The following is a 10,972-nucleotide window of genomic DNA, read 5'->3' on the forward strand; positions in this document are numbered from 1 at the left end:
TGGGCAGGTAAGGTGAGCAGGTGGGGGCAGGTAAGGTGAGGAGGTGGGGGGCAGGAAGGTGAGGGGGTGGGGGGCAGGTAAGGTGAGGTGGTGGGGGCAGGTAAGGTGAGGGGGTGGGGTGGGGGAGCAGGTAAGGTGAGGGGGTGGGGGAGCAGGTAAGGTGAGGGGGGTGGGGTGGGGGAGCAGGTAAGGCGAGGAGGTGAGGGAGCAGTTAAGGTGAGGGGGTGGGGTGGGGGAGCAGGTAAGGTGAGGTGGGTGGGGTGGGGGAGCATGTAAGGTGAAGGGGTGGGGAGCAGGTAAGGTGAGGGGGGTGGGGTGGGGCGCAGGTAAGGTGAGGGGGTGGGGTGGGGGAGCAGGTAAGGTGAGGGGGTGGTGGAGCAGGTAAGGTGAGGTGGGTGGGGTGGGGGTTAATGTAAGGTGAAGGGGTGGGGAGCAGGTAAGGTGAGGTGTGGGAGCAGGTAAGGTGAGGGGGTGGTGGAGCAGGTAAGGTGAGGTGGGTGGGGTGGGGGAGCATATAAGGTGAGGGGGTGGGGAGCAGGTAAGGTGAGGAGGTGTAGAAGCAGGTAAGGTTGGGGGTGCTGGAGTAGGTATGGGGGGGTTGGGTGGGGAGCAGGTAAGGTGAGGAGGTGGGGGAGCAGGTAAGGTGAGGGGGTGGGGGAGCAGGAAGTTGAGGGGTGGGGAACAGGTAAGGTGAGGGGGTGGGGGGCAGGTAAGGTGAGGGTGCCGGGGAGCAGGAAGGTGAGGGGTGGGGAACAGGTAAGGTGAGGGGGTGGGGGGCAGGTATGGTGAGGGGGTGGGTGGCAGGTAAGGTGAGGAGGTGGGGGCAGGTAAGGTGAGGAGGTGGGGGCAGGAAGGTGAGGGGGTGGGGGGGCAGGTAAGGTGAGGTGGTGGGGGCAGGTAAGGTGAGGGGGTGGGGTAGCAGGTAAGGTGACGGGGTGGGGGAGAATGTAAGGTGAGGGGGTGGGGTGGGGGAGCAGGTAAGGCGAGGAGGTGAGGGAGCAGTTAAGGTGAGGGGGGTGGAGTGGGGGAGCATGTAAGGTGAGGGGGTGGGGAGCAGGTAAGGTGAGGAGGTGTGGGAGCAGGTAAGGTGAGGGGGTGGTGGAGCAGGTAAGGTGAGGTGGGTGGGGTGGGGGAGCATGTAAGGTGAGGGGGTGGGGAGCAGGTAAGGTGAGGAGGTGTAGGAGCAGGTAAGGTTAGGGGGTGGTGGAGTAGTTATGGGGGGTTGGTGGGGAGCAGGTAAGGTGAGGAGGTGGGGGAGCAGGTAAGGTGAGGGGGTGGGGGAGCAGGAAGTTGAGGGGTGGGGAACAGGTAAGGTGAGGGGGTGGGGGCAGGTAAGGTGAGGGTGCCGGGGAGCAGGAAGGTGAGGGGTGGGGAACAGGTAAGGTGAGGGGGTGGGGGGCAGGTAAGGTGAGGGGGTGGGTGGCAGGTAAGGTGAGGGGTGGGGGCAGGTAGGTGAGGGGCTGGGGAGCAGGTAAGGTGAAGGGTTGGTGGGCAGGAAAGGTGAGGAGGTGGGGGGGCAGGAAGGTGAGGGGCTGGGGGGCAGGTAAGGTGAGAGGGTGGGGGCAGGTATGGTGAAGGGGTGGGGTGGGTGAGCAGAAAAGTTGAGGGGGTGGGGAGCAGGTAAGGTGAGTGGGGTGGGGGAGCAGGTAAGGTGAGGGGGTGGGGTGGGTGAGCAGGTATGGTGAGGGGGTGGGGTGGGGGAGCATGTAAGGTGAGGGGGTGGGGAGCAGGTAAGGTGAGGAGGTGTGGGAGCAGGTAAGGTGAGGGGTGGTGGAGTAGGTAAGGGGGGGTTGGGTGGGGAGCAGGTAAGGTGAGGAGGTGGGGGAGCAGGTAAGGTGATGGGGGTGGGGGAGCAGGAAGGTGAGGGGGTGGGGAACAGGAAAGGTGAGGGGGTGGGGGGCAGGTAAGGTGAGGGGGTGGGGGGAAGGTAAGGTGAGGGGGTGGGAGCAGGTAGGGGAGGGGGTGGGGACCAGGTAAGGTGAGGGGTTGGTAGGCAGGTAAGGTGAGGGGGTGGGGAGCAGGTAAGGGGAAGGTGTGGGGGAGCAGGTAAGGTGAAGGGGTAGTGGGCAGCTAAAGTGAGGGGGTGGGGAGCAGGTAAGGTGAGGGGGTGGGGACAGGTAAGTTGAGGGGGTTGGGATCAGGTAAGGTGAGGGGTGGGGGCAGGTAAGGAGAGGAGGTGGGGAGCAGGTAAGGTGTGAGGTGGGGAACAGGTAAGGTGACCGAGTGGGGAGCAGGTAAGGTGAGGGGGGTAGGGGAGCAGGTAAGGTGAGGGGGTGGGGGAGCAGGTAAGGTGAGGGGGGTGGGGACGCAGGTAAAGTGAGGGGGTGGGAAGGAGGTAAGGTGAGGGTGTGGGGGAGCAGGTAAGGTGACGGGGTGGTGGGCAGGTAAAGTGAGGGGGTGGGGAGCAGGTAAGGTGAGGGGGTGGGGGCAGGTAAGGTGAGGGGGTTGGGATCAGGTAAGGTGAGGGGTGGGGGCAGGTAAGCAGAGGAGGTGGGGAGCAGGTAAGGTGGGGGGTGGGGAACAGGTAAGGTGCCCAAGTGGGGAGCAGGTAAGGTGAGAGGGTAGGGGAGCAGGTAAGGTGAGGGGGTGGGGGTGCAGGTAAGGTGAGGGGGTGGGGGAGCAGGTACGGTGAGGGGGTGGGAAGGAGGTAAGGTGAGGGGGTGGGGGAGCAGGTAAGGTGAGGGGGTGGGGGGGCAGGTAAGGTGAGGGGGTGGGGAGCAGGTAAGTTAAGGGGTGAGGGAGCAGGTAAGCTGAGGGGCTGGGGAAGCAAGTAAGTTGAGGGGGTGGGGTGGGTGAGCAGGGAAGGTGGGGGGTGGGGTGGGGGAGCAGGTAAGGTGAGGTGGATGGGGGTGGGGAGCAAGTAAGGTGAGGGGGTGGGGGAGTAGGTAAGATGAGGGGGTGGGGGGCAGGTAAGGGGAGGGGGTGGGGGAGCATGTAAGGTGAGGGGGGTGTGGTGGGGGAGCAGGTAATGTGAAGGGGTGGGGTGGGGGAGCAGGTAAGGTGAGGGGGTGGGGAGCAGGTAAGGTGAGGGGGTGGGGAAGCAGGTAAGGTGAGGGGGTGGGGGTGGGGGAGCAGGTAAGTTGATGGCATGGGGTGGGGGAACAGGTAAGGTGAGGTGGGTGGGGGAGCAGGTAAGGTGAGGGGGTGGGAGCAAGGAAGGTGAGGGGGTGGGGAGCAAGTAAGGTGAGGGGGTGGGGGAGCAGGTAAGTTGAGGGGGTGGGGTTGCAGGTAAGGTGAGGGGGTGTGGAGCAGGTAAGGTGAGGGGGTGGGGTGGGGGAGCAGGTAAGGTGAGGGGGGTGCAGGTAAGGTGGGGGGGGGTGGGGAGCAGGTAAGGTGAGGGGTTGGGGTGGGGGAGCAGGTAAGGTGAGGGGGTGGGGGAGCAGGTAAGGTGAGGGGGTGAGGTGGGGGAGCAGGTACGGTGATGGGGTAGAGGAGCAGGTAAGGTGAGGAGGTGTGGGAGCAGGTAAGGTGAGGCAGTGGTGGAGCAGGTAAGGTGAGGTGGGTGGGGTGGGGGAGCAGGTTAGGCGAGGAGGTGAGGGAGCAGTTAAGGTGAGGGGGTGGGGTGGGGGAGCATGTAAGGTGAGGGGGTGGGAAGCATGTAAGGGGAGGAGGTGTGGGAGCAGGTAAGATGAGGGGGTGGGGGGCAGGTAAGGTGAGGGGGTGGGGGCAGGTATGGTGAAGGGGTGGGGTGGGTGAGCAGAAAATTTGAGGGGTGGGGAGCAGGTAAGGTGAGTGGGGTGGGGGAGCAGGTAAGGTGAGGGGGTGGGGGCAGGTATGGTGAAGGGGTGGGGTGGGTGAGCAGAAAAGTTGAGGGGGTGGGGAGCAGGTAAGGTGAGTGGGGTGGGGGAGCAGGTAAGGTGAGGGGGTGGGGTGGGTGAGCAGGTATGGTGAGGGGGTGGGGTGGGGGAGCATGTAAGGTGAGGGGTGGGGAGCAGGTAAGGTGAGGAGGTGTGGGAGCAGGTAAGGTGAGGGGTGGTGGAGTAGGTAAGGGGGGGGTTGGGTGGGGAGCAGGTAAGGTGAGGAGGTGGGGGAGCAGGTAAGGTGAGGGGGGTGGGGGAGCAGGAAGGTGAGGGGGTGGGGAACAGGAAAAGTGAGGGGGTGGGGGGCAGGTAAGGTGAGGGGGTGGGGGGATGGTAAGGTGAGGGGGTGGGAGCAGGTAGGGGAGGGGGTGGGGACCAGGTAAGGTGAGGGGTTGGTAGGCAGGTAAGGCGAGGGGGTGGGGAGCAGGTAAGGGGAAGGTGTTGGGGAGCAGGTAAGGTGAAGGGGTAGTGGGCAGCTAAAGTGAGGGGGTGGGGAGCAGGTAAGGTGAGGGGGTGGGGACAGGTAAGGTGAGGGGGTTGGGATCAGGTAAGGTGAGGGGTGGGGCAGGTAAGGAGAGGAGGTGGGGAGCAGGTAAGGTGTGGGGTGGGGAACAGGTAAGGTGACCGAGTGGGGAGCAGGTAAGGTGAGGGGGGTAGGGGAGCAGGTAAGGTGAGGGGGTGGGGGAGCAGGTAAGGTGAGAGGGGTGGGGACGCAGGTAAAGTGAGGGGGTGGGAAGGAGGTAAGGTGAGGGTGTGGGGGAGCAGGTAAGGTGACGGGGTGGTGGGCAGGTAAAGTGGGGGGGTGGGGAGCAGGTAAGGTGAGGGGGTGGGGGCAGGTAAGGTGAGGGGGTTGGGATCAGGTAAGGTGAGGGGTGGGGGCAGGTAAGCAGAGGAGGTGGGGAGCAGGTAAGGTGGGGGGTGGGGAACAGGTAAGGTGCCCAAGTGGGGAGCAGGTAAGGTGAGGGGGTAGGGGAGCAGGTAAGGTGAGGGGGTGGGGGAGCAGGTAAGGTGAGGGGGTGGGGGAGCAGGTACGGTGAGGGGGTGGGAAGGAGGTAAGGTGAGGGGGTTGGGGAGCAGGTAAGGTGAGGGGGTGGGGAGGCAGGTAAGGTGAGGGGGTGGGGAGCAGGTAAGTTAAGGGGTGAGGGAGCAGGTAAGGTAAGGGGCTGGGGAAGCAGGTAAGTTGAGGGGGTGGGGTGGGTGAGCAGGTAAGGTGGGGGGGTGGGGTGGGGGAGCAGGTGAGGTGAGGTGGGTGGGGGTGGGGAGCAGGTAAGATGAGGGGGTGGGGGGCAGGTAAGGGGAGGGGGTGGGGGAGCATGTAAGGTGAGGGGGGTGTGGTGGGGGAGCAGGTAAGGTGAGGGGGTGGGGTGGGGTGGGGGAGCAGGTAAGGTGAGGGGGTGGGGAGCAGGTAAGGTGAGGGGGTGGGGGGCAGGTAAGGAGAGGGGGTGGGGGAGCATGTAAGGTGAGGGGGGTGTGGTGGGGGAGCAGGTAAGGTGAGGGGGTGGGGTGGGGTGGGGGAGCAGGTAAGGTGAGGGGGTGGGGAGCAGGTAAGGTGAGGGGGTGGGGAAGCAGGTAAGGTGAGGGTGTGGGGGAGCAGATAAGGTGACGGGGTGGTGGGCAGGTAAAGTGAGGGGGTGGGGAGCAGGTAAGGTGAGGGGGTGGGGGCAGGTAAGGTGAGGGGGTTGGGATCAGGTAAGGTGAGGGGTGGGGGCAGGTAAGCAGAGGAGGTGGGGAGCAGGTAAGGTGGGGGGTGGGGAACAGGTAAGGTGCCCAAGTGGGGAGCAGGTAAGGTGAGAGGGTAGGGGAGCAGGTAAGGTGAGGGGGTGGGGGTGCAGGTAAGGTGAGGGGGTGGGGGAGCAGGTACGGTGAGGGGGTGGGAAGGAGGTAAGGTGAGGGGGTGGGGGAGCAGGTAAGGTGAGGGGGTGGGGGGGCAGGTAAGGTGAGGGGGTGGGGAGCAGGTAAGTTAAGGGGTGAGGGAGCAGGTAAGCTGAGGGGCTGGGGAAGCAAGTAAGTTGAGGGGGTGGGGTGGGTGAGCAGGGAAGGTGGGGGGTGGGGTGGGGGAGCAGGTAAGGTGAGGTGGATGGGGGTGGGGAGCAAGTAAGGTGAGGGGGTGGGGGAGTAGGTAAGATGAGGGGGTGGGGGGCAGGTAAGGGGAGGGGGTGGGGGAGCATGTAAGGTGAGGGGGGTGTGGTGGGGAGCAGGTAATGTGAAGGGGTGGGGTGGGGGAGCAGGTAAGGTGAGGGGGTGGGGAGCAGGTAAGGTGAGGGGGTGGGGAAGCAGGTAAGGTGAGGGGGTGGGGGCAGGTAAGGTGAGGGTGCAAGGGAGCAGGAAGGTGAGGGGGTGGGGAACAGGTAAGGTGAGGGGGTGGAGGCAGGTAAGGTGAGGGGGTGGGTGGCAGGTAAGGTGAGGGGTGGGGGCAGGTAGGTGAGGGGCTGGGGAGCAGGTAAGGTGAGGGGTTGGTGGGCAGGTAAGGTGAGGGGGTGGGGAGCAGGTAAGGTGAGGGTGTGGGGGAGCAGGTAAGATAAGGGGGTCGTGGAGCAGGTAAGGTGAAGTAATTTGAGTAGTGGATATGTTATTCAGTTATGTGGGTAGTATATTAGTATAGTTGAATATTGAATTTGAGAAGTAAACATGTTAGTCTGTTAATTTTGATTGAAAAGGATAGTGGAGGGATAAAAGAGTGGATTTGTTTTTTTTTAGGTCTTAGCAGTAGGAGGAGGCTTTTGCATGAGTAAAAAGGAGTTTTGGAGGGAAGGAGTCAGAGGGGAGAGTTTAGAAAGGTTTGTTTTAGGGGATCGGTGTAGTAAAAAGAGGTGTCAGATGATGTGAGGAGGGGAAGAGCAGGAGAGAGTCTAGAAAGGGTCATTTTGGCGATCATAGTAGTGGTATGGGTTTGGGATAAATGAGAGAGTGGATGTAGGAGATATATTGATAGATAGGATTAGAGATAGGGTAGTGCATTGGAAGGAGTAGTAGAAAGAAGTTTGAGATGAGTCGTTGGGCTAGAAGATATATTGAGCGAAGTATAGGCTGAGAACTAGGCTAGTGCATTGGAAATGCTAAATTAGAAGAAAGTGATAAATATATAGATCCATAAGTACATTGAAAGTATATAGATACATAAAGGAAGTAAGTGTATTTAGATCAAATATATTGATAGAGGCACAGGATGTGAAATGGGGTATGTGAACACAAAAATGCTGGCTGGGGGTGCACTGTTTTAACACACAGGTCTTAGCACAGAGCAAAGGAGAAATTTGGAGGAAAAACAGATTAGTCACCAAGGAATGAGAGGGACAAACTACAGAGGTTGGACTGCAAATCCCACAATTCAACATGTTAAATGCAAGCAATCGTGGGCAGGGAAAACCACAAATTTAAAACACAAAACAGGTGATAACATATGCAATCACAGGCAGGTCGAAACCTCAATTTTAAACTGTAACAACCACAGGCATAGACAGTAATCCCAGAAAGGGAAAATCTTTTTTTTAACAACTTTTTGTCTTGGGAAGAGACAGCACTAGTCTGTCTCCTTACCACTTCCTGGACTCTGCTCACTGCAATCTGGGGCGCAGGTGGGCTGCAACTAACAAGATGGAAGAGAATGATTTGGGGTGCACCCAGCAAGGCCTTCAGGGGCCTGGGCAGGTGTGAGAGGAGGGCTCAGACTTGTCTGGTAGCTGGATAGCCAATGGTCTGCTGGCCTGGGGGTGGAGGCTGGGCAGCTGCTTCTCCTGTTCAGAATCTCTTAGGAGACAGACAGGCTCAATCCACATTTTGGACTTCTGCAGGTAAAGGCTTCACTAACTCGAAATCTAACAATATTGTTTGAATAAAACTTTACTCCCCCTGCTGGCCAAAAAACGAAGTGCACAGGCCCCAGTAAATACAGTTTAAACAGCTCACAGAAGCACCCTCTGATGTAGAATATCCCTGTTGCTGGGGGGGCGGGGGGGCTGGCCTCACTGACTTGTGAACACAAAATGGTGGCTGGGGGTACACTGTTTTAACACACAGGTCTTAGCACAGAGCAAAGGAGAAATTTGGAGGGAAAACCGATTTGTCACCAAGGAATGAGAGGGACAAACTACAGAGGTTGGACTGCAAATCCCACAATTCAACATGTTAAATGCAAGCAATCATGGGCAGGGAAAGCCACAAGTTTAAAACACAAAACATGTGATAACATATGCAATCACAGGCTGAATAGTCAATGGTCTGCTGGCCTGGGGGTGGAGGCTGAATCCGGGACTGTGTGTACATAGTGCTTGAATCCAAAGCTGTGTGTACATAGTGCTTGAATGTGGAGCTGTGTGTACATAGTGCTTGAATCCGGAGCTGTGTGTACATAGCGCTTGAATTCGAGCTGTGTGTACATAGCGCTTGAATCTGAGCTGTGTGTACATAGTGCTTGAATGTGGAGCTGTGTGTACATAGTGCTTGAATGTGGAGCTCTGTGTACATAGTGCTTGAATCCGGAGCTGTGTGTACATAGCACTTGAATCTGAGCTGTGTGTACATAGTGCTTGAATGTGGAGCTGTGTGTACATAGTGCTTGAATCCGGAGCTGTGAGTACATAGTGCTTGAATCCGAGCTGTGTGTACATAGTGCTTGAATCTGGAGCTGTGTGTACATAGTGCTTGAATCCGAGCTGTGTGTACATAGTGCTTGAATCTGGAGCTGTGTGTACATAGTGCTTGAATCCAGGGCTGCAATTGCCAAATAATCCTAATCACAAATATAATCGCAGCTGCCACTTTCACTGTAACAGGGAAAACCAAAGCCCTGGACCCAGGGTGGGGGGATTTGTCCAGGGCTCTGATTGGTATTCCTGCCCCGCCTTGAGGTCCCCCTCCCCTCCCCCCTCCTTTTTTTAAAATTCTTTATTCACAGCTGTTAAGCATCAATCATAACCTCCCCCTCCCCCCTCCTTCACCCCTTGTAAATGTGTGTTATCTAAGGTAGGGTATTTTTTAAATAAAAACACCTGGACGGGACAGGAGAAGGACAGAGAGATAATGAGAAGGGACAGGTAAAGGACAGAGAGATAATGAGAAGGGACAGGAAAAGGGACAGACGAGGGACAGAGAGATAAAGAGAAGGAACATGAGAAGGACAGAGAGATAAAGAGAAGGGACAGGAGAAGGGACAGAGAGATAAAGAGAGGAGACAGGTGAAGGACAGAGAGATAATAAGAAGGTACAGGAAAGGACAGAGTGATAATGAGAATGGACAGGAGAATGACAGAGAGATGAAGAGAAGGAACAGGTGAAGGACAGAGAGCTAATGAGAAGGGACAGGAGAATGACCAGGAGAAGGACAGAGAGATAAAGAGAAGGAACAGGAGAAGTACCGAGCGATAAAGAGAAGGGCCAGGAGAAGGACAGAGATATAATGAGAAGGGACAGGAGAAGGGACAGGTAAAGGACAGGGAGATAATGAGAAGGGACAGGAGAAAGGACAGTAGAAGGACAGAAAGATAAAAAGAAGGGACAGATGATGGACAGAGAGATAAAGAGAGGAGACAGGAGAAGAGAGAGGAGAAGGACAGAGGGATAAAGAGAAGGGACAGGAGAAGGACATAGAGATAAAGAGAACTGACAGGTGAAGGTCAGAGAGATAAAGAGAAGGGACAGGAGAAGGGACAGGTGAAAGACAGAGAGATAAAGAGAAGGGACGGGAGCAGGGACAGGACAGAGGAATAAAGAGAAGGGACAGTAGAAGGGCTTAGAGATAAATAGAAGGGACAGATGAAGGACAGAGAGATAAAGAGAAGGGACAGGTGAAGGTCAGAGAGATAAAGAGAAGGGACAGGAGAAGGGACAGGTGAAAGACAGAGAGATAAAGAGAAGGGACAGGAGCAGGGACAGGACAGAGGAATAAAGAGAAGGGACAGTAGAAGGGCTTAGAGATAAATAGAAGGGACAGATGAAGGACAGAGAGATAAAGAGAAGGGACAGGAGAAGCACAGAGAGATAAAGAGAGGAGACAGGAGAAGGACAGAGGGATAAAGAGAAGGGACAGGAGAAGGACAGAGAGCTAAAGAGAAGGGACAGGAGAAGGACAGAACGATAATGAGAAGGAACGGAAGAAGAGACAGGAGAAGGACAGATAGATAAAGAGAAGGGATTAGAGAAGGATAGAGAAATAAAGCGAAGGGACAGGAAAGGACAGAGATAAAGAACAGGGACAGGAGAAGGACAGTGAGAAAAAGAGAAGGGACAGGAAATAACAGAGTGATAATGAGAAGGGACTGGAGAAGGACAGAGAGATAAAGCGAAGGGACAATCGATGAGATCTATTGGAGATATGAGGATCAGATTTATAGAGGCTGCGAGGATGGGCCTGGAGAAGGCTTCATTGGGATCACTGGAGGCTTCAATGGGATCACTGGAGGCTTCAATGGGATCACTGTAGGCTGCGAGGATGGGGCAGGAAGAAGCTGCGATGCTGGGTCTGGAAAAACGGTGGTGATCAGTTTGAGGAGTCTCTTTACTCACGATTTGTAGCAATGAGCTGCTGAGACGATCCAGTACTCATTGATCAGGGTCCCTCCACACAATCGATTCCCCTTGTAAGTGAGGTAGACCTGCCAGGGCTGCGAGTGAGGGGCGCATTCATAGCCCCCAATGATCCTATCGTCGTCCCACGGAGCTGACACTGAAAGAATAAGGCACAGGTGTTTATCTGTGAAGCCTGCCCCTGTGTCCGTGGTGAGGGGAGCATGGACGCAGACCGGGCGGACATACCTGCAGCGCCCAATAGAGCAAAGAGAACCAGGAGCGGCGCCATCCCGTGGTCTCAGGACCTCTCTGCGGGGACGTGCCGGACAGGCTGCCTATATATGGCTCTTTCTTTATCTTATCCACTTCATTGTCTAGAGGAGATGAACTGGAAGCTTGCCTGAGCTCCTGGCAAACACGCCACGACCACCTGTTCCTTCTCAGCCAGACTGCTGGAGGCTGGATGTGGGTTGAGGAGAGGGCATGACTCTGAGCTGCACCTGAGCCCTCAAACTCACACAAGAGACTCGGGGGGCACCTGAGCTGCAGCTGAGCCCCCAGACTCACATTGGAGGCTGAGGGGGAGGGCATGCAGCTGAGACCCCAACAAGAGACTGAGGGGGGTGCATGCAGCTGAGACCCCAACAAGAGACTGAGGGGGGGTGCAT

At 57.3% G+C, this 10,972-nt stretch overlaps 1 protein-coding gene across 1 annotated transcript in view; it reads right to left on the minus strand.

Annotated features, from left to right (window-relative positions):
* The window catches only part of LOC147659358 (trypsin-like), a 78,329-nt gene extending 67,692 nt beyond the window's left edge, over window positions 1–10,637 (minus strand). The window contains exons 1-2 of the mRNA XM_086951805.1: window positions 10,551–10,637; window positions 10,302–10,461 (exon numbers count right to left, since the gene is read on the minus strand). Of these exons, the coding sequence (XP_086807931.1) occupies window positions 10,302–10,461; window positions 10,551–10,593 (203 nt within the window). The 5' untranslated portion in view covers window positions 10,594–10,637. The remainder of the gene's footprint in view (window positions 1–10,301; window positions 10,462–10,550) is intronic.
* Between the last annotated feature and the right edge of the window lie 335 nt (window positions 10,638–10,972).

The sequence above is a fragment of the Lissotriton vulgaris genome, unplaced genomic scaffold (genome assembly GCF_964263255.1).
Source record: "Lissotriton vulgaris unplaced genomic scaffold, aLisVul1.2 SCAFFOLD_2194, whole genome shotgun sequence".
Classification (NCBI taxonomy): domain Eukaryota; kingdom Metazoa; phylum Chordata; class Amphibia; order Caudata; family Salamandridae; genus Lissotriton; species Lissotriton vulgaris.